The sequence below is a fragment of the Gekko japonicus genome, unplaced genomic scaffold (genome assembly GCF_001447785.1).
Source record: "Gekko japonicus isolate JY-2015 unplaced genomic scaffold, Gekko_japonicus_V1.1 scaffold53, whole genome shotgun sequence".
Lineage (NCBI taxonomy): Eukaryota > Metazoa > Chordata > Lepidosauria > Squamata > Gekkonidae > Gekko > Gekko japonicus.
The window spans coordinates 881,050-906,722 of NW_015162474.1; the positions used below are offsets into that span (position 1 = coordinate 881,050).

General features: G+C 48.7%; 1 protein-coding gene across 1 annotated transcript in view; it reads right to left on the reverse strand.

Moving 5' to 3' along the window:
* Positions 1-25,673, reverse strand: part of KCNMB4 (potassium channel subfamily M regulatory beta subunit 4) — a 34,026-nt gene that overhangs the window by 7,807 nt on the left and 546 nt on the right. The window contains exon 2 of the mRNA XM_015405715.1: positions 5,412-5,539. Coding sequence (XP_015261201.1) covers positions 5,412-5,539 — 128 coding nt within the window. The remainder of the gene's footprint in view (positions 1-5,411; positions 5,540-25,673) is intronic.

Consider the following 25,673-nt stretch of genomic DNA (forward strand, 5'->3'; position numbering starts at 1 on the left):
AGGGGCAGGCGGCTCAGTGCGTCGGCGTGGCCCATCGCCTTTCCGGGCCGATGGACGAGGTCGTACGCATACCCCGCCAGGAAGATGGACCAGCGTAGCACCCTGGGCGAGGTTATCTGCGGTGTCTGCCGGTCGGGTGCGAGGAGGCCCAGCAGGGGCCGTACAAGTAGTGGTGAAATTTTTTCACCCCTGCCACGATTGCCAACGCCTCCTTGTCGATCTGCGCGTAGTTGCGCTCGGCCGACGACAGTGTCCGCGAGTAGTAGGCCACCGGGACCTCGCGACCATCCGGTAGTCTGTGCCCCAGGACCGCCCCGACCCCATAGGGGGAAGCGTCGCACGCCAGTACCACGGGAAGGGCCTCGTCAAAATGGGCGAGGACCGCATTAGAGACCAGGAGGTCCTTTATTGTTTGGAAAGCTGCGTCGTGTGGTGGCCCCCAGGCCCATTGCGCCGACTTGTCGAGGAGGCGGTGGAGCGGCTCCGCGACGGCCGCCTTCAGGGGCAAAAAGGAGTGGTAGAAGTTCACCAGGCCTAGGAACGCCTGTAGCTCCGTTTTGGACTTCGGGGCCGGGGCGTGTGTGATGGCTTCTACCTTGTCCTGGGAGGGGTGCAGGCCGGCGGCGTCCACCGCGAAGCCCAGAAACTCCACCCGCGGCACCCCCAGTAGGCACTTCTCCCGTTTCACCTTGAGGCCCGCCGCGTCGAAGCGTTGTAAAACGGCCCTCAGACGGTCTGCGAAGGACGAGGGGTCTGGCGCGGCGATCAGCACGTCGTCTAGAAACGGCTGAACTCCGGGGATGCCTTTAAGGAGGGAATCCATAAAAGATTGAAAGATCCCCGGCGCGACTGAGACCCCGAACTGGAGGCGGTGCACCTTGAAGGCCCCTTTGTGGGTCGCAATGGTCTGTGCCTCGGCCGTGGCGGCGTCCACCGGTAGCTGCTGGTACGCCTGGGCCAAGTCCAGTTTGCCGAACACCCGAGCCCCTGCCAGGGCTGCCAGCACTTGGCTTACTACCGGCACCGGGTACGCGTGGGGCTGCAGGGCTTTGTTTATGGTGCATTTATAGTCCGCGCAGATGCGGACGTCCCCGTTCGGCTTGAGTGGTGTGACAATGGGGGTCTCCCACCGGGCCGACGCCACCGGTTCTAGCACGCCTTGCTCAACTAGGCGATCGAGCTCGGCCTCCACCTTCGGCCTCATGGAGATCGGGGGCAGCCGGGCCCTGATGCGGATGGGGCGTATCGCGGGGTCTAGGTCCAGGGAAATGGCAGGGCCCGTGTACCGCCCCAGGGTCCCATCGAAGATGCGGGGAAATTCTGCGCACACCGCCCCGAAATCCTGCGCTCCAACCTGGTTGATGCCCGTAACGGAGAGCCCCAGGGCCTTGAACCAGGCCAGTCCCAACAAGCTGGAGAGGGGCCGGTCCACAACCAGTAGGTCCAGTTGGCCCTTGAAACCCTGAAACTGGACCCGGAACTTGCCCCAGCCCACCACCGCCACGGGGTTTTTGTTAAAGTCCCGTAACCGGAAACCCCGTGACTTCTGTAGTGGTGGCCCCCCCCGAGGACACAGTGCACGGAGCGTGTCCGCGGATATTATGGAGTAGGTCGACCCGGTGTCGATCTCCATGGTGCAGGGGGCTCCCTCTATGAGGACCGTCACATGCATTTTATTTGGGCCGTCGGGGGGCAGGTTACAGACCTGGTGCTGTGGAAAGTGGGACGACACGGTGTGGAGCTCCAGGGGCAGTTCCGCGGTGGTCTGGTGGGTGGCCGATCTCGGTCGTTGTCCCTTGGACCGGCAGACCTTGGCGATGTGTCCTGCCTTGTTGCAGGAACGGCAGACCGCATTCCGGAAACGGCACGACCTGCGTTCGTGATCCTCCCCGCAGCTGGCGCACTGACTTGGAGACGGGGCCTTGGAGGTCCTGGAGGATACGTGTTTTGATCGCTGCTGAGTCCGCTGTCGGAGTTGTAGGACTTCCTCTTGGTCCGAGACGTCGGAGCCGCTGCTCACTTGGGTACGGTGGACCGCCTTGGCGCGGCGGTCTTGTCGCGCTTGTTCGTATGCTGAGGCCTCCCGGATGGCCTTGTCCAGGCTCAGATCGTTCTGGCTCACCAGTTTCCTCTGCAGCTTCGGCTCCCGGAGTCCGACGAGGAACTGGTTCAGGAGGGTATCGTCGAGGCTGGGGAAGGAGCACCGGGTCGCCAGGCTCCGCAGCGCCGCCAGAAAATCGGAGGTGGTTTCGCCGGAGGCCTGAACTCTTGCGAAGAAGTCCAACCGCTCCACGTACTTCGTGGGTTTGGGAGCCAGATGGTCGGTCAGGGCCTGGACTAAGGAGCTGTATGACTCGTCCTTCGTTAGTTTGGGCGAGATTAAGTCCTTGAGGAGCCGATGGGTCTGGATTCCGCAGTGGCTCAGCAGGTAAGCCTTCTTCATCGCGTCATCCACCACCTTGTGGATGGTGCAGCGGCTCTCCAGCGTGTCCAGCCAGGTGTCCCACAGCGAGGGCTGGGAGAGATCGAAAGCAGGCAGGCTTTCAGTTGCGGTCGTGGTCGCCATTGTGTTGCAGCCACGTGGTGGGGTGGCCTCTGGAACGGCGATGGCGTCTGGAGCGTTGTGGGGGCCGCTGCTGCTCTCGGGGTCAGCAGGGAGCGAGGCGGAGCCGGGAGCTGCGCGATGAGCGGTTGCCGGAGAGCTGGGAAGCGAAGCGGCGCGGTTCCCGGAGGTCTCGGCGTCGGGGCTCGGTGCGGTGCTCGTGTTGGCGTCCGGGTCTTTGTTCATGGGGTCGTGGATCCCACCTTCGTCGCCAGTGAAAAGTATGCAGACGGAGAGTGATTTCAGCTAAGCATACCTTTATTTAGTTCAGGACAAAGACGACGGGACCAGCTCGCAGGCTGGTTATATATGTTCAGAAAACCCGCCACCAAGTACACCTAAACACACCCCCTACTCCCGATAGGCAATTTACAGTAACCGGGCGACCATTGGTCTCCCGGCTGAGAAGCTGGCCCTTTGATTGGGCCGGCTAGGATCCTACGAACCCATTGTCTTTGGACATGAAGCTATTGAAGAGTTATGCCTGGCCAGCCCGGGCAAGTCCGGGCATGTCAGGCTGAATACATTACACCTCCCTAACTCAATGTAATCTCCCTAACTCATTCAGAGTCACTGGATTTATTGCTACATGGGCTTTCATTGGATAGAGATGAAAGCAGGTTAGAGATTAAATGAATAAAATTATCCAAGATCAACCAAAGATACCTATCATGTTCATCATCCACATACTAAACAAAAGAAGCAAAGGCACAGTGAGAACTCTTCTTGGTGGCTGCTTCTTCACCTTGGAATTCCCTATCCCTTAAGAATGGTCAGTGCCTAAATGAAATTACCCTTCGGACGCATTATTGAGATTGAGATCTGGAATGCATGCCATCTAATTTTCATTACTGTATGCACTTTATTATTAATTGTTTGTTTATGGGCTGAATTGAGTATATCTTATGTAATTTTATAGAGTTTTAAGATTTTTATGGTATACTAATTAGGTACGTGGTACCGCTTGTTAGCCGCCCTGAGCCTGTTCGCAGGATGGGCGGGGTATAAATATGATAAATAAATAAATAAAATAAATTATCCCAACACTACTATGTAAAATGGCAGAATTCCAGTATGCTGATCCCTGTATGCCTTCTGCTTAGTCTAAACATAACTGTACTTACTTTACACTAGCCGTTAAGAAGTAACTTGTGCACAGCTGTCACACCTGGCTGGCACATATCTTTGCAGCTGACCATGGTGAGCCATGATAGACCTGCCACATCTCCTAGCAGAGTTTCCAGAACCCTGGATTGACTGAACTTGGTGCCCAGTTATGTTTCCTTCCTCATTTATGTGCACAGTTATTTATTTTCACTTTCTGCAACAGCCAGGTAAATTGCAGAGGCCATTCACACCTGTTCAGCAGTCTCCCCTCATTCAGACTAATGGCTACACAACTGCTCTGTCCAACCCTCAATTTCTGAGCTAGACTGCTGACTGGAAGAGCCAGTTTGGTGTAGTAGTTAAGAGCATGGACTCTAAACTGGGAGAACCGGGTTTGATTCCCCACTCCTCTAAATGCAGCTGCTGGTGTGACCTTGGGTCAGTTACAAGTTATTTCAGAGTTGTTCTCTCACAAGCAGTTCTCAAAAGAGCTCTCTCAGCCCCACATACCTCACAGGGTGTCCGTTGTGGAGAGGGGAAGGAGATTGTAAACCACTCTGAGACTTCTTCAGGTAGTGAAGGGCAGGGTATAAATCCAATCTCTTTTATTCTTCTCCATGCATACACAGCTCCTAGGAGCTGGATTGGATGACATCATGTACCCAGGCCTGATAGTCATTCTGTATGTGCAAAGGCCTCTGCAAAATGCTTCCTATGACTTCTCCACAAGCCAGAATACCCTGCATACATTTGGCAGGGTTCACATACACAATATTTTCTACAATAACATTTCATGAGCAAAGTTTTACCTTTGGCAAATTTTTGACAGAGAAATGTCTAAACACTGTGTGGTTGGGAAGTGCACGTTATACTTATCCCCTGATGAAAATCTTGTTTTATCTGGGAACTAATTTTTAAAACGACACTCCCATAAACTTGCAGACATATTGGGGAGGGAACATGGCTCACATACATAGCACGAATAACTTCCGAATGTCAGTCCCCCTGAGCTCCAGTTAAAAGATCCCAGCCGAGCGAATGTTGGGGAACACCCTTCTCTTGGTTCATGGAAGTCACTGCCAGTTGGAGAAGACAGTACTAGAGAGACCAGTGGTGACTTGGTACAAGACATATTCATATGTTTAACCTCACTGTATGCATATTTAGTTCAACAATCTTCCCAAGTGTAATGTGTCTTATCCCCAAGGATACTTTAGAATTCAGAATTAGCATAATTCAATGCTGTGTCATAAAGCTGGAAGGGATAAGAGAATCATCTGGGTCAGGCAAGCATTTGAAGGGGCAGGCTTATCCAACTTACAGTCCCACTGCAAAACTATCCACACAACTGAGGTAGTGGTGTGGATGTTCAAAGAGCAGATATAAGGCAGAGTGATAGCTCCAAAGGCCTCAAACAGGGATTCCACACAACACTGGAGAAAGCAAGCCATCCCCCATCATGTACCAAAAGACAGACTGATGCAGACCAAATTTTTCCTATGCACTAAGTTTACAATTGGTGCAACATGAATTTGCCCAAGATCTATTCCAGAGTGTCTTCCTCACAGAAATAATGCTATCTGGAACTCAGTTCTATTTCAACTTGAACCTCTCCTGGGATTTTGCTTCCAACAAGGCTAGACTACAGAACAGAGCACCAAAGGAGGTACATACGAAGTGCCAGATACACAAAAATACTCACCTGAGGTGCTGGTTGAAGTAACATATGAAAGGGGGAGAGCCAATTTTGTCTTGCCAGTAATCCTGCCAGTGCATTATCATTTCAGAGTTTTTCTGATTTTCTCTTTCACAGGGTGGGATGTATGAACACTGTTGAAAGAGATGTCATTAAAATTGTGCTGTTTTAGCATGCAGCAAAATAAAGTATCATTTCTCTTTGGACCATCCTGAACAGTTTTCATAATTAAATTAACACATATGTTCCAGAACTGGGCAAAAAGACAGGAGGGGAGACTAATCAAACACTGTCAGTTACTGATATCATTACTGTTTAATTACTGAATATTAAAATGATCACATACAAGAATGGGTTTTCACACACACACACACACACACACCCCTGACCTCTTATTTTAGATTGTTATATAAAAATGAGAGTAATAGAACAAGAACCAATCTGTTGTTTCACATGCCAAAATACAGGGAATTAAATTGCTATATTGTTTTTATAATGATGTGTGCCTTGAAAAGTGAAAATTAAATACAAATATAAAATGTGCAGAAAAGTCAGCGTTCCACTTATGCAATATTACAATTTAATGATCAATCACAATATGTTGATGCTGGTGGACAGCAGACATTATGACAATTACCCGAACCCTAGTTTACTTTTTCTTTAGATCATGACATTTCGCTATGTTATACCCTCTGTACAGGAAGCCACTTGAATGAATCAAACCATCCAAAGTCTTGATTTAAAATCAAAACATCTAGGAAGAACAGAGAGATGAAAAATGTGTTGTCCGACTCTTGCAGAGTACCAGAAACAACTGCTGACAGAATAGCATAGGATACAGTGGAGAAGAACCTGGACACAAGAGACCTGAACATAAGACCCTGGACTTCCTTGGTGGTCTCTCATCCAAATACTAACTAGGGCCAGCCCAGCCCTCCTCATCTTCCAAGATCTAAGGAAAAGGAGCTAGGCTGGGCTATCCAGGTCAGGGCACTTCAAGGTAAGAAAAGAATAGACACTTAAATCAAAATGTTGAAAACAAACATTACATTATACATTAGAATTCTTTCCCAACAGGCAATGAGCCAGATTCGCTTACATCCCCCATCACAATATGTTTGGGTGCTCAGTGATGTTACACGCTTCGTAAATAAGGTTTCAAGAGTATGAGTGTTGATTTCAGCAACAATATGTGAGCTGGCCCCTTGGCAAATGCTTAGCTACTTGGGCACTTCTGATTTAAGTAGATGCTCCCCAAAGCCAGAAAGCTGACAGCTTAGGATATGGGGAATAAACACATTCCCATTACATCAACCAACAAAAGCCATAATGGCTCACTTTAATTAATTTTCTCTCCAGAACAAGATCTATATGCAGATGGGCAAAAGCAGCTTTAATCAATATTTTTACATTCATATTTTGAGATTCAGTCTGACCTACCTGGCCTAATCTTATAAGAACCAAAACAAATTTAGGACTGCATCACTGTATCGCAATTCCCCCGAAATGCAGATGTGATATACTTGGCAGCTACCACTCAGGAGCTTTCTGGACCTATTAGTGTAAGAATAAACTTAGCAGGAGCGATCCATCTAAATCAAACTCTAATACTATAGAAACTAGAAAATATTTTTACAGCTTCAAGCTGTGTTTTGAGAAGATTTCAAATGGCAGCTAATTTGGTTTTGTTGTGTAGGAAGTTGTAATGAGCTCAAAGTACACATTTTCCCCCTCCACATTGTCTGTTTGACAGATGGTAGCTAATCCTGCTGAATAGTCAAATAGAACCAAAAAGGAGAGTTGATGTAAACTAACAGGGCAACCCCCCCAACCAATAATGAATTCATTGTCCCTCCACCTCCACCACCACTAATCAGAGCATACTCATCTGATAAACATTCTGAATAAGCATTCAACACACCTTGGTAGTACCTAGTGCTGACTAAAGATGCTTACCCATCACTCTTACCTGCAAAGTTAAATGAGGATTTACACTACACCAGTATGGTGTAGTGGTTCAGAGTGTTGGACTCTGGAAGACCCAGGTTCAAATCCCCGCTTGTGCCATGGAAGCTCACTGGGCGTAATTAAGCTGGCACGGCAGGAGGAGGGGCAGGGGTGACGGGGGGGCTGGAGAGACTCGGAGAGGTCCCCCAGTAGCCTCTCGAGGTGCTCCTGTCCCTCACTGGCATCTCTTGCTAGGGCAAGAAGCCCCTCCAGGTGCCCAGCAACTGCCTTTACAGATGCGGCCAGCCCCTTCATTCATTGCTGGCGCCTGCCAAAAGCTTCCCACCACTTGCAATGACTCTCCAGCTGCTCCCGCTTGATTGCTGCCCACATGGAGGAAAGGGCAGGTGGGATGGGCCATGCCGGATGCAAGCCGTGTGGCTAGAGACCCAGCAAGTGGCCAGAGTCCTCCCCTCCTCCGTGGCACCAGCAGGCAAATCCCCTGGTGACAGGTGGCCAGGTTCAGGGCTTGCTCGGGACTACAGTTGCATTTCCATAGCCCATTTGCAGCAGCCTTCTGAACTTCTGGGCTCTGAAGGGAGTGTCGATGGTGTAGGGACACCTCTGCATGGCACTGTGCCCCTCGGTCCTCCATGGCTGCAGCAATGGAAAGTCCCCCTGTCACTGAATCTGTTTTTCCAAATGGGTTGGTCCCCTGAACAAGGGAAGGGACAACAGTGACTATAGAGCTAGGAATTTCTGCTGGGTGAGATGGTCATGCCAGGCATAAGTCGCTCCCCAGGCCAGAGGCCAAGGTTTAATTTCCATGAGCACTATGGAGCAAAGGGGGGAAAGGACCACAAACCTGTACAGATGGCTGATTGCTCCATGGTGCAGGCCCTCAGCATCCACCCGAAGGTAGGTGGATGCTCCTAACTCTATGGGCCCTGGGCCCTGGGATGGCTTCGGGTGGCTAGGACCTGGCTTTGCACACATAGTGATGGCATTAACCCTCATGGTAGCCATGAGGCAGGGAAGCCATCAGGTAGGGTGATGCGCGTATTGACTGTAGCACCCTTCATTTTTGCCATCAGCAGCTGCAGTTGCCTGGTGGGCACTGCTGTGTGCCACCCAAGTCCTGCATTTGCATAGGTGAATATCCCCAGGGCAGCTGGGATCCAGATGGGCTAAGCAGGCCAACATAGGGGACTGCCCTGTGAAACTGACCAGCTCCACTCAGCTGCGTGGAATGCTACCCATGAAGTCTCAATGAGGCGGCCCCTTAAGCCAACAGCATTGTTTGCACAGTGGTTCCTGCATGGGTCACCAGCCCAGGGACTGTGTGCCTTGGGACCGCCACCAGAACCAATCCATTAGTACATACCCATGGTATTTGTGTCTGCACTCACTGCTGTGGCAGTATGTATGCCCCCCCAGGCACCCCCCCCCCCGATTCAAAATGGTTCATGAGGCTGTCTTGCAGCTTTTGGGTATGTACTTTTGGCTGGGAAGACTGTGGCCTGTCATGTAGTATTTCCCTCCCACCCATCTTTGTCCACTGCTCTGGCAGCATTATTGTCAGGATGGGTTCCCCACTGGAATTTTGTCTGTTAGGATTGTGTGGCTTGTGCAGTACCCCCCCTCACACTCCCACCTCCCATAGTCCACAACAAACACTAACACCTGGGATGGACACAATGGATGAGCTTTACTGGAGGAAACCTGGATCAAGAGAGTGGTAAGGCTGGGATCGCAGCATTAATGTCCGGCTCCACTTGATCCTTTGGTGGTGCCTCCCGAAAGGGGGTATTTATTTATTTATTTATTAGTATTTTTACCCCGCCCTCCCCGTGAGCGGGCTCAGGGCGGTTTACAAGAGGACAACAATGCCCACATATAAAACAAGATTAAAACAGATTAAAACAGAATAAAATAATTGAACCACAAAAGTAAGGTGTTCAATAAAGAACAAGATGGTTTTCCAATGGTAAATGCCGGATCTTTCATTGGAGGTAGATAGTGTCCTGTAGCTGGTACGCGGCCAGTCCAGTGGTACCCACCCAGCGTGGTATCATGGCAGACCTTCAAGGGCCGTCCTCTTACCCAGTTGTTACCCACCACCGTTGGTGGTGGTGGTAGGAAGGGCCAGGAGGCTGGAAGTGTCCAAGTATTCCCAAGGCCCGACTTCTGGTATAGAGGGCATATGATGGGATTTCAGCTCCATGAAGGATGGCTCTCCCTATTGGAGCAACACCTTCGTGCAAGGAAAATGCACAGTGGAAAAGCCACTGGCATTCCTCGATAAAGAGAAGAAAAGATTGGATTTATACCCCGCTCTTCACTTGGAGTCTCAGAGCGGCTTACAAACTCCTTTCTCTTCCCCTCCCCACAACAGACACCCTGTGAAGTAGGTGGGGCTGGTGGTCTCTTCCCCCAAGTGTTCGCCTAGCGGTGCTAGGTACCCTGTCTGTATTTTGCCCACCAGTGAGGTCCATGCGCTATCTCTAAGTCTGCCCAGCAGGAAGCTGTCAGACAGCATCCTGTGCCACGCTCTCTACCTTTGAACTTCTGAGGCGAACTCACAGAACTATTTGTAGGGTGGGTGGGGATGGCATGGGGGTATGGTGATTGGGTAAGCACTTGGTCAGTATCCTGAGCTGCTTGGATACCCTAAAGTGTGGCCACAGCTTGGGTGGGGGGAGTGAAAAGGGAGTTCCCATGGCCACCAATGCCACATCTCACAAAATTTAATTTACAGCACAAGGGCAACTTTTTCAATCTTTCTGGCAAGAAATGGATGTGTGGGAAGACATTACGTTCTGTCTTTGATAAAGTAGTGATGGAAACAAACTCAGAGGCTGGCAGGATTCATTAGCTGGAATGGGAGTGTCCCTGAAATTGTACATAGTCCTCCTGCAAAGTCAACAATTTGCTGTTTATCACAACTTTGTAAGCAAACCTGGATCTTGCATATTGTTTCCTTGGGATTTCTGCAAACCTGGACCTCTTGGTCAGAGCCCCAAACAACCCTATGGACTTAAAACAGTGTAATTCTGCTTTGGATGGTATGGTTAGTTTGCAAAGTTGAGTTAACATTTAGTGAATACTGAAATAAAATTCAGTGTCATTGCACTGAAACTAACCCTGGGGAAACTGGAATAACCAAGGTGGAGTAAGAACAAAGGAAGTCCCAAATGGGTCCATAAAAGGGTGAAAAGGGGTTCTTGATAATCCAACACCTACATCCCTCTATTATGCTTGATTTTATTGTGTTCCTTCTGCAAATTGTTGTGTGCTTCTCTCATTTACCTCCCTGCACTCACTTATAGCCAATATTATAGACATTATCACAGTAAACCAATAAATTAACCAATCCAAGATGGTTAACAAATCACTTCACTAAAGTTTAATCTCTTGGTGAAAGGTTCTAAACTGAGATCCAAATATCCTCATCTCAATTACCTCCTTTGGTCTAGCAAATACTTCATTGTTTGATAACCAAATAATAAAACGCTGTACTTAGATGACACTCCTGAAGTTTCAGCACTCCAGAACAAACGCTAAGTAACTTTCACAATACCCCTGTGAATTAATTAAGTGTTACAGTGGTGTATAACAGTCCAGGAGACAGAAATATGGTCCCCTAAACCAGAACAAAATAGCCTCAAGATGGGAATCTCCAAAGCCATACACTCTCCCTAATCAGCCATATATGACAGAGAATGTCTATATCTTACTGACAAATACTATGCTATAAAGGCCCATTACAGTCCTAAGACATGTTGTTCTGTAGAAACTATTTTTAGAATTGCTTTTGGGCTGTGCTTAGTTTCTAAAAAGAAAGATGTGAGGGATCAAATATACATAGAGTCCGATCAGACGGCTCTTTAGATCCACGCAAGGCACGATTGCCTCACGGATCTAAAGGTAATGTCCAGACACAAACATCTGGGAAATGTCCCTCTTCCGTGGGCATCCCGTTTTGCCACACTTCGGAGCCGTACTTAAAAGATACCACTTGAAATCTGGGGGTTTCAGTCACCCGTCTGATCGTTCCACCAGCGCACAATCCTCCCATCGGGGTGGTCTGATGTTAGACCATCCCGAGCAGGCGCCATTTAAAAAAATCTCTACACATGCGCGGATCAACAAGGACGTGCTGTCACGTCTATGCACATGCATAAAAAGGTTGGCTTTTTAAAAAAAAACCCACCACGTGTCTCCTTCAACAGGGATGTGCTGTGATGCCTATGCGCATGCGCAAAACGTTTTTTTTAAAAAAACCTCACTGTGCATGCCTTCTTCAGTGGACGCCGTCTAGACAATCCACAACGGAGGCAGCGCACAGTAAGGTGATTCACCAGGGGGATGTCTGGTCATGCTATGATGGATTTAAAAGATCAGGATAAAATTCAAGATGGCATAATGGCAGGATTAGCTGCCTGTCTGAACACACTCATAGATACTCAGGCCTGGATGTCAATACCCACAGCCTTAGATGGGGGAAAGCTTAAGGTATTTTTCACTGTTGACAGAAAGGCACTCTATGTATGCATAGGAGCCCTGTCATTGGAGACATCCAATTCCAGCCCCTGGTGGTTCCTGATTTAAATGAAAACTAATCAGCCAAAAAAGGATGAACAAAATGAAGCCTTTTCCCTAATACATGTTACACTACAGTGTTATCTTGTACATCTCCTGCAGCACCTTTTGCAGTTCCGCAGGGCCAGTAAAACGGAGCTCTTCCACCAGGCCTTTGGAGCCACCACCACTGTTAACCACCACCATTAACAATTGACAGCTGAAGGATAGAGAGCCCTGTTCCCCCCTGGAATTCTCGACAACAGCCTAAGCTAGCTGCTGATAGGACAACCAAAAGAAGATCGAGGAGCCAACTGTGAGAAGAGAGAATTGAGTAACAGAGGCCTCTGTTAAATCAATGACACTAGCACTTTATTATGTGGTATGGTCTAAATGGTTTTAGAGTTGTTTAATTGTAACTTATATCTTATGTTTTATTGTAACCTAAATGCTGATTTTATGTAAGCCACCCTGGCTGGGAGGGCAGGATAGAAATTCAATAAATAACAACAACCACCACCACCCTCACTCAAGAACATACAAGAGCTACCAAACACTTAACCTCTAGTAGGAAACTAAAGAAATTGGCAAATTCTATTTTTAAGTACTTTCCTTTCTGATCCTAGATCAGCAGGATGTATCATAGCAGCTGCCCTGAAAGCCTAATGCTACACAAAGCAATCCCAGTTAGTGCTGGAGCCATATTAAACAGCACACTCTTCCCACGCACTTGGATTAATGGCAATGTTCAGAAGACATGGGTTTTTTCCCCCCTGAGTAATGGTGTCTTTTCCTAAAGTAAATATTTTGGCTTTGCTAATATTGCCTAGAGGCATTAGCTGTTACTGCAGCACAAATACAAAACTCTATTAATGTTCACTTAATTAAAGTCGTAACTTTGCTCATTCCTACCCATTTTACATTCCAAATAGATTACGACAAAACAGGCTGTCTGTGAAACTTCATTTGCAGCACTGTTCAGATCTATCATTACAGTTAAAAACTCAAGTCTTTGGCACCAAGAATGATTCAAGCACTAAAGGAAGGAGCTCAAGGCCAAAGTCCACCAGTCCCGTTTTCAATATACGCAGATTGTTTTATGCCACACAAACAGTACCTGAGGGCCTAACTAAACAATGAGTCAGGCAGAAATATGTGGTCTGAGAGTTTTGTGCTTCTCAAAGGTCACAGTCTGAATTGGGAGTGTGTTTGCAGGGAGAGGGGAACGGAACCCCCCACACACACACACAAACACACAGCTGTGCCAGTTTCCTAATCTGAAATGGCTTTGGGGAGGTGTTATGTGCCATGTTAGGAAAAGTTAAACTGCAGCTCCTCCACACACTTTTAAGTTTTCACCAGAAGCAGTGATTCCCCAAGGCCATGTCAGGTCAGGAAAATGGCATGGGGGAGAAGCTTAAGACCCTCTCACTCTATGTGCTATGATCCAAATCCAAATTGGCAACCTGTGTTCCTGGGCAACACAAAATTCCCAGTGCTCATCTGTTGACCTGGCCCAGGATCATACACAGGGAAAGTGTACCATGTATTTAGATTCTGAGTCTTTAAGCCAACAAAGTCTCTGTTATGTATTGGGACTGAATCATTCCTGATATGTCACACCAGAGACTGGCTGAGCTTGGAGCACAATAACCTACCAGGACTCTGGAAGTAACCAATCAAGTAGTAATGTTATGTAAATAGCCTATCACGGGAGTGGGGTGTGTTTGGGTGTGGCAATTGCATGCTATTTAACAGAACTGAGGCTCTGGGGTCTTGCCTTGCTCTTGCTGAAATCACAAATAAAGTTGATTTGATCACTAGACTTGAGCCTGCTCATCCATGGAACCCACTATTTAACAGTGGCGACAAGGATGGGATCCTGTTGAGCAAGTAAAGGCGCTACATGAGGCCGCCACTTTTGAGAAATCCAAGTGAGACCACCAGACCTCCACCGCACACCAGGCTTCCGTCCCCTCAGCTTCTGATGCATCAGATTAAGAAGAGACCCATCAGGTTTGCTGCCCAGCTCGCCGCAACTTGTGACCTTCAATCGCCACCGCTCATCCAGCAGAGACCGTTGCACTGTCGCCATGCGCCAGCTGCGGAGAGGCACATGAACATCGCTTCTGCTGTTTTCGAGACGCCACCTGCAGGGCCTGTGGCACGACAGGCCACACTGCCCATGCCTGCCACTCCAAGGGAGCCTGGAGATGCACTGCCACGCACCAGGAGTCAGTGGATCTGCACACCACCACCGTCCACCAACATCAGGTATTGAATTTGCCCCGGGACACCCCTGATAAAGTTAAAGTGACTGCGCTTATAGAGGGGGTACCTTGCAAGATGGAACTGGACACGGGGTCCTCTGTCTCCATCATCTCGGAAGAGACTCTCTGGAGGTTCTGTCCACAAGGGGATCCCTGCTTTAGGCCCGCTGGTTTCACTCTCTGGGACTTTCAAAACAACGAGGTGGCCATTAAGGAGTGAGGCAAATTCTACGTGAAATACAGGCAATTTGAGGGAATTTTGGACTTGGTGGTTGAAGGATGGCTCACCAGCTTGCGAGGACTGTCCTGGTTTGTGCCCTTGGGGTTCAAAGTAATGGGGGTGCACCACATGCAGCTCTTGGACTTCAGTAAAGTGTGTGATGAATTCCCTGCCATCTTCGATGAGACCCTTGGCCGATACACAGGTCCCCCTGTATCGCTCCAAGAAGAAGAAGAAGAGATTGGATTTATACCCCGCCCTTCACTATCCAAAGGTGTCTCAGAGTGGCTTACAAACTCCTTTCCCTTCCCCTCCCCACAACAGACACCCTGTGAGGTAGGTGGGGCTGAGAGAGCTGTGAGATAACTGTCCTTGAGAGGACAGCTCTGACAGAACTATGGCTTGCCCAAGGCCATCCAGCCAGGTGCAAGTGGAGGAGTGGGGAATCAAACCCGGTTCTCCCAGATTAGAGTCCGCACACTTAACCACTACACCAAACTCTCCAACTCAGCCCTGAGGTGCGGCCCGTCCACCTCAAGGCCCGGAGAGTTCCATTCATGCTCAAGCCCAAAACTGAGGTGGAGCTGGACTGTTTGGTGGCACAGGGCGTTTTAGAGCCAGTTCCCCATGCCACCTGGGAAACCCCCATCGTAACCCCAATTAAGCCAAATGGGGACTACAAATGTACAATCCACAAGGTGCTGAGGGACCACGCTTACCCAGTCAGGACCTGTGGTCAGCCATGACCTGGTGACCTTGACAGGGGCCAAGGTCTTCGGTAAACTGGACTTGGCCCAAGCATACCAACAACTCCTGGTGGATGAGCTGACTGCCGAGGCACAGATCATCATCAAACACCAGGGTGCTTTCAGAGTTGAGCAATTGCAGTTTGAAGTGAGCATGGCCCCAGGGATTTTCCAGAGCTTAATGTACACTCTTTTGAAAGGCATCCCTGGGGTCCAGCCAATCTTCGATTATGTACTGATAGCCACCCCCATGGAAGAGGACTTCACCAACCATCTAGGAGCCATGCTGCAGCAATTCAGTTCTGCCGGTCTGAAGGTGAAGCAAGAGAAATGACTCCTGGGGGTCGCCCATGTAGAATTCCTGAGGTTCTCCATGGACGATGATGGCATCCATCCAGCCCTTGACAAGGTTCACACCATCACGAATGCACCCACTCCCACATCCAAGGACGAGCTGCAGGCTTTCCTGGGGCTTCTGAACTTTTACCACTCCTTTCTGCCCCATAAAGCTGCACTTGCAGAGCCACTCCACCGCCTGCTCAACAAGAAGGCCCTGTGAGTGTGGGGCCGGTGACAGGCCACTGTTTTTTGGGCTGTGAAGGAGCTACTTGCCTCAAACGACGTCCTCGCCCACTTCGACAAGACGCTACCGGTCGTGTTGGCATGCGATGCTTCCCCCATGGTGTTGGTGCAGTCCTGGGCCATTGGCTGCCAGACGGGAGAGAGGCGCCAGTGGCCTACTACTCCAGGACCCTGTCGTCAGCCAAGCGGAACTACTCCCAGATCGACAAAGAGGCCCTTGCAATCGAGACAGGAGTGAAAAAGTTCCACAATAACCTGTATGTGTTCCCCTTCACCATCGCAGCTGATTACAAGCGCCTGCTTGGTCTCCTCGCCCCCGACCGCCAGATGCTGTCGCCCAGGGTCCTACGTGGGTCCATATTTCTGGGGGGTCACCAATATGCCCTGCAATACCAGCTGGGGAAGTCCATGGTACATGCAGACGCTCGTAGCTGCCTCCCAGTCAGCTCCATTGACCTGGATCCGGCCCCCGCGCACCCATTCCTGATGATGGAGGTCCTGCCAGATTGCCCTCTGCACACTGTGGACATTTCCTGCCACACCGCCAGGGACCGTGTTCTCTCCTGCGTTTTGGACTGGGTGGGGAGGGGATGGCCCACGGATCAGGTGGGCCCAGAATTCACAGCGTTTGCATCCCACCGGGTCAAGATCTCAGCATACAAAGGGTGCCTCCTGGGGTAGCTGGGTAGTGATTCCCCCACCACTGCATGAACAGGTTTTGGTAGCCCTGCACGAGACCCACCCAGGAATCGTGAGGATGAAAGCGCTGGCCAGGAGCTATGTGTGGTGGCCATAAATGGACAACGAAATTGAGGCCTGCGTACAGCATTTGCCAGGCCTGCCAGGAGATGCACCCCGAACCTCTGAGGGCTCCCATTCACCAGTGGGAGTCTATCCACACGCTGTGGGCACGGGTGCATTTGGACAGATTTGGACAGATCCCTGAGGCAGATTTTTAGTACACATGGTCTACCGGACACAGTCGTGAAAAATAATGGCACCGCTTTCACCTCAAAAGAGTTTAAGGAGTTCCTGGACCAGAACTTCATCAGGCACATGCAGTCTGCTCCTTTCCACCTGGCTACCAACAGACAAGCTGAGGGGATGATGCAGAGAACCAAGGATGCATGCACTAAAGCAGCTCACCCAAGCGGACTGGGACCAACGGCTGGCTGTCTTCTTGTTTGGCCATCGGGTTACCCCAAGTGCGTCCACCAGTCGCAGCCGCGTGGAACTCTTAATGGGCCGCTGCCTCATGACACAGCTGGACCACCTGCACCCAGACTGAGCCCCGGAGTTGTGCCGAACTCTGGTGAGCCAGGAGACCCCCAGAGGATTCTTTCTGGGTGACCCTGACTTTGCGTGGAACTATTCCAGCGGCCCCACATGGATCCCAGTGAGGGTTACACGAGTCACCAGACCCCTATTGTATAAGGTACCATGGAAGGGGGGCAGCTTCTATGCAGACACATCAACCAGCTCCACCGCCATCTGCTGCCCACGGAGCTTGAGTTGTCTTCCACCAAGGAGGAGGATTGTCACGGCTCAGGTGGGGTGTCACCTGATGCTGCCACCACTCTGGTTCCAGGCTCCCTTGAGAAGGCCCAGAGCACCCTCCCAAGACCTTCTGACCTCCCTTTTGGCTGAATAATTGGCGTGAGGACCAGGCAGAGTGAACAATGAAAATAGTTTATTGTATAAGAGGTCAAACAAACAAGGTACAGAAATATAACAGTAAGTGGGTGAAAAGAAATCAAATGCCCTAACGCATCTAAATATATACTGTCCCTAGCTCACTATTCCAAGTGGCACTAGACTACTCACCCTTCCCTCAGGATGAGTGTCTCTTCCCCACAGCAGCCTCAGTCCCTTCTGGCTCTGGCTCCTGGGAAGAAGAACAGCTCCTGCTCTGGCACCAGATCTTTTATTCCAAGCCCTCCTCTTTCCCTATTGGTCAATTTTGGCTCCAAAACCTCTCAGAGGCTTCTGGGAGTTGTAGGCCCAGTCTCACCTACTGCTAGCCAGGCTCCCTGGGCCTAGTAGGCTGCTGGTGGCACAGCTTAGATCATGACAAGGATGATGGCCTGGAACCATCACCGCTGCTGACCAAGAATGCCCCCTGACAACAGCGTGCAACTGGATTGCCGGGAAGAGGAAAGCCCTGCACAGGCCACTATGGACCTCCCATACTCTGTTCCCAACTCGCAGGACTCCAGTGTGGTTCCTGCTTCACCAAGCCCAGCTTCAGTGCTGTCTCCACCCCCACAAGAGCCCCGGCATTCTCAAAGGGAACGTCACAAGCCAGCGTACCTTGAAGACTATGTCTGTTAAGGTGCTTTGGAACTTAGGGGGGAGGGGTGTTATGTATTGGGACTGAATCAATCCAGGTATATCACACCAGAGACTGGCTGAGCTTGGAGCACAAGAACAATAGCCCACTAGGACTCTGGAAGTAACTAGTCAAGTAGTAATATTATGTAAATAGCCTATCATTGGGTGTGGTAACTGCATGCTATTTAACAGAAATGAGGTTCTGGGGTTTTGTCTTGCTCTTGCTGAAATCACAAATAAACTTGAGCTGATCACTAGACTTGAGCCTGCTCATCCATGGAACCCACTATTTAACAGTCTAGCTAGCCCCATCCCTTTCCCCAGCCATCTACAGTCACAAAACAGCTCTTCACACTGTGAAGCAGGTAGAGAAACATCATACATCTAGCGCTTGGGGAGGGGTCTTCTGACCCTGCATTGCACTCTGCAGTTGTCTTTTTATATATAGGCATGCCTATGAGAGATGGCGTCTGTTCATACATTATGTTTCGGAGTACATTTAGATACCACCTGGAATGCACCATACAATTCACTGTTTGTAGAGCTCTAATGTTAGGGTGCGATCAGACACAAACATCTGGGAAGCGCCCTGCACCCGTCGGCAACCTGTTTTGCTCTGCTGCAGAAGCGGAGTAAAAAGACACTGGAGGAAATCCAGTAGTAAATAGGTTGTGACGGGCTATGGACGGAGTTTCCCGTGTCTGATTGCTCCAGCGCGCTCTCATGGCGTTGGGATGGTCTGATCAGGCCATCCCAACCCTGTGCCATTGTTCCCCCCCCCCCCTCAGTATGTGCATCATCGCAAACTCCATAGGGAGAACTCAGTGCAAAGATGCAATTCATTGATTCCTCGTGTAAGCGCATCGGAAACAAAAAGCAAAACAAAAACAAAAAAAACCTCACCTGTGGTTGCATTTGATAACGCAGTGGCGGGCTGTGACCACAGCTTCCAAGGACTGTGTGATCGCGCAACTGTGGGTCAAATTCCTCCGAAGGAAATAGCCTCGCTCCCCCCCCCCACTTTATCTCACGCGTGTGACCACCCCCTTAAAAAGGACTGCAGGAGCTGGGTTTACTGAGACCGTAACCACTAACAATGTTGAAGTGCTTGATCTGTGCTGAAACCCTTTAGGGCAGGGATGTCAAACATGTGGCCTGTGGGCCAAATGCCCACAGAGAACTCAAATCAGCCCCCTGAGCATCTTCCTTCTCCTGCTTCCTTTCCCAGGGCTGCTGCTGCAACCACACTGTAGCTTGGTTTTTTCCCAGGTCCCTTGTGGCTTTTTGCTTCCTGTTTCCTGCCTCTTGACTCCCTCCCCCCTTTCCTTGGGTCTCTCTAATTTCTCTTTGAAATTCCTTTGTAAAAGCACTGTTACTCTTAGGTCAACAACTGAATGTTGTGGTTTCTAATGTCAGACTTATGTCCATTTATTGTTTGCATCCTCCTGGACTGAATATCCTGGATGGAATTCCTGCCTCATTATCAACGCTGGTATCTCCATGCATACTACCCCCTCTGCATATCACACCTAATCCAATCAAGCCTGCTATTGTCATTCAACTGCTATTGCCATTTGACATCTGGAAGCATCTTTATAAAGTTTATATTTCCAGTACCTCGTGTTACATTTTATGACACGCATGGCCTGGCCCAACAAAGTGACATTTATGTCAGATCTGGCCCTCATAACAAATGAGTTCCATACCTCTGCTTTAGGGAATGGCCTAGCAGCACTGCAAGGGCATCGGCAGCCTGGGTAGAGGCAGCCCTCAGGATTGAAAGACTTGATTCAATCACAACTCCTTTCTCCTTCATCAGCATGCCACTGCTCTCTTCCCACCTCGGTGTTGCTGTTCTACTCCTGTTCCACCTCACCGTGCCACTTATATCCCCATCTGGCCATTAAGAAAGAAGCATTCCTAGTTGCCAAGCAACTAGAAGACATATCTCAGTTACATCAAGGAGACCAGGTTGTTCCTTCCATGGTTCTTCTCAACTGAAAGATAATTATTTTTCTCATTTCTCCCCCACCAGCAAAAAGAGCCAGCTGCAATTTCTGTGGAGGTGGATAGTGCAGAATGAGGAACAGGGAAGCCTGATGAATTAAAATGTAGACAACAACATAATGCAAAAAAAGAAAAGAAACTGAAAACTCAGCACTGTTTTTATTGTACCTCTCATGGCAAACACATAAGAAGTACTCCAGAATTAAATATCTAAAGACTCTTCTGCCACTAAAATGGGAGTAACTGTGTTTTAGAAATCATCATCATAATTAATGTATATAGCACTTTTCAGTGCTCAGGGAGCTTCGGGTACATTTCCTCAGCAATCCTAATACCAGACAGTATTATCCACCCACTATTGCAAAATGGGCGACTGAGGCCAAGATACAACAGCTTTCCAAAGGTCAAACACAGATACTAATCCATCAACTCTAAATGATGTCAAAGGCTGCTCTGAACAGACCTCTCTGTCAAAGCGTGCTGGCAAAAAGGAGGCTTCTGGAAGTGAGGAAAGTTTCACAAACAGCAGTCTGACTTCCTCAAAAATTTTCTTCCAGGCACAAGTCTTCCAAATAGTGAAGAAATCTGCTGATTCTTTCACAAATCTGCTAGTGCTGATGGACTCAGTCACTCGCTCCGATGTGATAAATACTCTCTGGTGATAAAAAGCCGATCATTTCCCTCCCATTCAGCACTGCCTTCATCAGAAACAGTATATGTTTGAAATGAGGAAGTCATAGAGACAAACAGATAAAGTGTTAAATCCTCCAAATCATGGAGGTGCAGCCTTCAGAGCCCAAATGGCTGGCAACAGTCATTGTTTTTAATTCTTTTTTAAAAAATTATTACTGCCTAGGGTCTAGTTCACCAAACTTCCCTCCTCTGTGTACAGCACTGATAGGACAGTCTTTCTTCATGGATGCACTGCAAGCAGTATCTGGCTCCTCCAAAAGGATCAACACTCATAGGAATGCCAGCCCCAAACCAAGGTCTGCATCTGAAGGGGAAAAAATCAAGACGGAACCTTGCTGAACTGGAACTCACTTTTTAAATGGCACACAACGAGACAAAGTGACTACAAGAAGCTGAGCTCCTTCCAGAAGCTTCTGCCAAACTTTTGCTTCATAGTAAGGCCAGGTCTGCTCCTCTGAGGCCTTTTTCCTCTGATCAGCTGTGCCACTCGGTGATTAGTTTTCTCTCCCTCATCCAAGTTGCTTATGCTTAGTTCTGTGAGTTCCCCCCCCCCTAGCTTTTTATGCTCTAAAATTTTAGAGCCATTTATATCTGACCTTGATTATATTTAGCACTTTCACTTCATTCCGAACAGTATGCTTATGGACAACATGCCGCTATAGACTTGGGGCTCTAAGACACTGCCATAAATCACAACACAAGCTTTCCAGCATTTAAATAAGGAAATTTCCACCATAAGCCAAAAGTAAGGGACAAAACTTTCAAGGAAACTTGTCAGAAGCAGGTGATGAAGGAACCTTGCCCAGACATGAGACCTGGAGTTCTCACATTATGAAAACCATTCAAGGTGGCTCTTCTAAAATTTCACCAGAATATTAGCTAGTGAGAAGTCCCCTAAGCCCCTAAGAACAGACAGAGCTGAAGAGCACTGTGCTACATTCAACACCTACTTTCCCCATTAGCCCTGAAACAATTGTACAGATTTTTCTCTGTCTCCCAAATATAGCAAAAAATATCTTCCTGTGCTACTGGTGATGGTAACAGCAAGGCAGATAACAGACTGAAAGAGAGAGGAAAGGAAAGGGATGACTAACAGAGACAGTGGGGTGTAGTGGTTGATGTGTTGGACTAGAATCCAGGTGTGAATCCCCACCCCCGCTGCGTGATCTTGGGCCAGGCACTCTCCTTCTGCCCTACCTAAATTCACTGGGCTGTTGTGAGGATAAAATGGAGGGGGGGGGTGATGCTGTAAGTTGTTTTGGGTCATCACTGGGGAGAAATGCTGGGTATAAATACCTAAATAAATTATAAGAATAAATGTCAGAACAGTCAAAAGGAAGGATGTGCATGTGAGAGACAGAGAGAAAACAGATCAGGTCTAACCTATATTTGGATTCAGAATACAATTCCATCCCAAGAACTTGGGACAAGGAACAATATCATTTATTCATTTATTCCCAGTGGTTAGGGGGGCAGGGACTGTCACCCAACCCTAACCCTGAACTACTGTTTTAAAAAGATTTTATCTTTCAGGGTCACCCTACCACCCTCTCCCCATACAAGCATCAGGCCAGTCCTGGCTGTTGACTTTTCATGGTTTTCCAAACTCACTAAGATTAGTTGGACTAGGATCTAGGACCACCACGTTCAAAACCTCACTCTGCCACGGAAGCTTGCTGGGTAGCCTTGACCCAGTCGCACACTCTCAGCCTAACCTACCTCACAAGGTTGTTGCAAGAATAAAATGGAGGAGAATAAAATGATGCAAACTGCTTCAAGTCCCCATTGGGGAGAAAGGCGGGGCAGAAATGAAGCAAATAGATAAAACTATACTCCCCTGCTAATGCAGCTCCAAGGCTTCTGAGACACATTGGAGGTCCATTTGAGAAGCCACTGATTAAAAGGCAAATTCCAGAAGAGGCAGAATGAGCCTGCAGCAGTAGTGCTTTGCAGCCAGCCGCCCTAGTTTACTGGGGCCTGAGCTTTCACAGATGGACAACAGCCCACTTAATGTGATGCTCTATCAGATAGGTATTGATTCTGAAGCTGCCTGCAGCTAACCGCGATTTTTGCTACCTACCCTTTCATGTGATTGTAGCCAGCGTGCTTCGAAAAAGTCTCAATCATCTCTTATAATAGACAGCAGACAGAGAGGCTCTACCACCCAGGAGGGAAAGAAATAAGGCCCTCCCACCTTTTAAAAAGATTTTGTCATACAAACCTCTAAGCATTCTATGTATTTCATTACCATACAAATTTCAGCGTACACTCTTAGCCCTGTTCTCCGACAAAACTTTGTTACGCTTTCTGGCATGATAACTTCATTGCGCAGCTGATCACAAGAAGGTCTCGTGCAGTGAACTAAAAGAAATCTCAAGGGTACAGCAAAGGATTTGCAGTGGAAAAGCAATGAACACGTGTTTCCAAAACACATGCCTCACACCGGAAAATCTAAAAACCAGAGCCCAACTGGTATCATCCAGCAACCCTACTAACCTGGGAAGAAGAAGCAAAAATGGATGCCACTTAATTGGAATTATAACAACAGGTCAGTCCCCCTAATGTTTTTCAGGTGCTTACTGAAACCAACCTGCATCCTACACAACTTGCGGACAGAGAAGCCTCAAGGCCAGGGCCCCAAGATTTCCCCTCCCCTTGTTCCTTTCGAACATCCAGCCTGATGAAGAGCTGTGCAGAATTCAAAAGCTAGCAGTGTTCTTTTGATTGTTCTTAATAAAAGACATGACATGGCTTCCATTTTTAACTATGGACTAACAATACCTTTTTCCTTTTGGGGGGGGGGGGCTCTACATAGGAAAATATGTCAGCATGCCACCATCAGCTGTGCTTCCTTATCAGAAGTACACTCTGTGGCTAGATTTCCTGCTTTGTAATGTATGAAATGATTCCAAAGGCTAGCAGCAAGCAAACTCTTCTATTTAATTCTAAGTAGAGGAAACTGCTCCAGCAACCAATAAGACATTGTGCTTTCTTGGCTATTATCCCTATTCCAACTTCTGCCATTAGCCTTTCTCTCTCTTCTTCCAGAGAACCAGTAGACCACTTGCATCCAAGGAAAGCTGAAATCCTTTCGAGTTATGCTTCTGTTATCACAGTGGGTACAGCACAAAGAACGGCTGCTGAGCTCTGCCCTGGTTTTTCAGCAGGGCCTCTGCCATCCATAAGAGATGCCAACGCTTCAGGAGGAAACATCATTCCCTCAAGTTGATCAGCCAACTTAATCAGACCCAGCTTCTTTTCACAAGCCACAGCCACTTTGATGCCAAACTCTTAGCAGGCATATCAGCTGCCAGGACAAAAGAGGAAAATGAGAAGAAGAAAAGATTCATAGGGAACTTTAGACGTTTGAGATCATTACAACTAATGCGATGGAAAGTGGCCAGATGAGATCATGAGGGCTCATAAGCAGCAGGTAGCATGTCTTTCCTGGAATCAGGAGAGTTGGGTTCAAATCCCAAGGGACTATGCTTGGAGGAGGGGAGGGCAGGTAATGGCAGTAGCATGTGGATGGATGCTGCACTGTTATTATATTACAGCTATCATCCATAACTAGACCTCCATACACGGAGAAGCCAACCTGTCGGAAAGGACTACTACAGTACAATGACAGCGCAGAATCAACCGATGTAGTCTGGGCTGCAGACCCATTACTCTGATATCGTCTGTTGACTTCAGAAAAAAACACACACCCAGAAATGTGTCTGTCATGATTCATACAATCTTTATGTCAGAGATTGGATGTGTGCAAGTCTACATACAGCAACTGTGCATTGTTCAGCAAACCTAACTGACGTGTGGGTCAGTTGCTGCCTTCCAGCCTAGTGTCTCCATTTGTAAGATCAGAAAAGTTTTACCACACAGAATTTTATTATTACCACATTTTATCCCACCCACCCCTTTACTCCACAGAGCTCAGAGCCAAGCACACAACAACAACAATCCATTTTATTGCCATAACAAGCCTGTGATGTTGATTAAGCAGACTGTGTGTGATTGACACGATTGTGATCATCACCTTTCTCTGGTATTTATCTTATTTCCCCTCATATGCGCCTCGCTTTCCTCCCCAATGGGGACACAAAAAGGCCCACAAAATTCTCCCCTTCGGCTGTGAGGTAGATTAGACTGAGGGTGTGTGACTGGCCAAAGGGCACCCAGCCAGCTTCCAGGGCAGAGTAAGGATTCCAACCAGCGTCTTCCAGATCCTAGCCCAGCACTCTTAACCACCATCCCACAGCTGACTCTGACAGTGAAGGAAACACAAAGCACGAGTGATGCCTGTTATTTAATCTCTTCCGCCATTGAAGACAGACTCTGCAGAAAGATCTGACTATGGAGGTGGGAATAGGACACAAGGAGAGTGGGGCTTCCCTTGGAATTTCGACCTCGGTGCAGAATTTCTGAATGTGCCACTTCCCCACCACCACCACCGGACCTGTAGAAACTCCCACTTCTCCACTACTCCTCCAAGGCACTGGCGTCAGTAGCCTCCAAGGGGGTCTGGCCCCTCTCTAACCTGGAGTATCCAGTCAATCAAGGCCATACATTGTGCGGAATGTACATTATGTCCTGGGCTCGGGAAGGGATGCCGGGGCGTTGCAGCCAAGAGGGAATGTTGGCAAGCTTTTCTCGCGCTGAAGAAACCGGTGGATTTGCCAGCTGTCTTTGGTCCCGGAACATTACAGCCCAAACCTTTCCGGGACTGAAGAGCTACACCGCCGCCCCGCGCCCAACCCCACCGTCTGGGGACCAGAGAAAGCGCAACAGGCCGTTGGCCCTCTCTGGACACTCCCGCCCGGCAGCCATCCACGCGGGCAAAGCCGGTATCCAGCCTCGCCCGCCTTTCCTCCCGAGGGTCGTCCGAAACCCT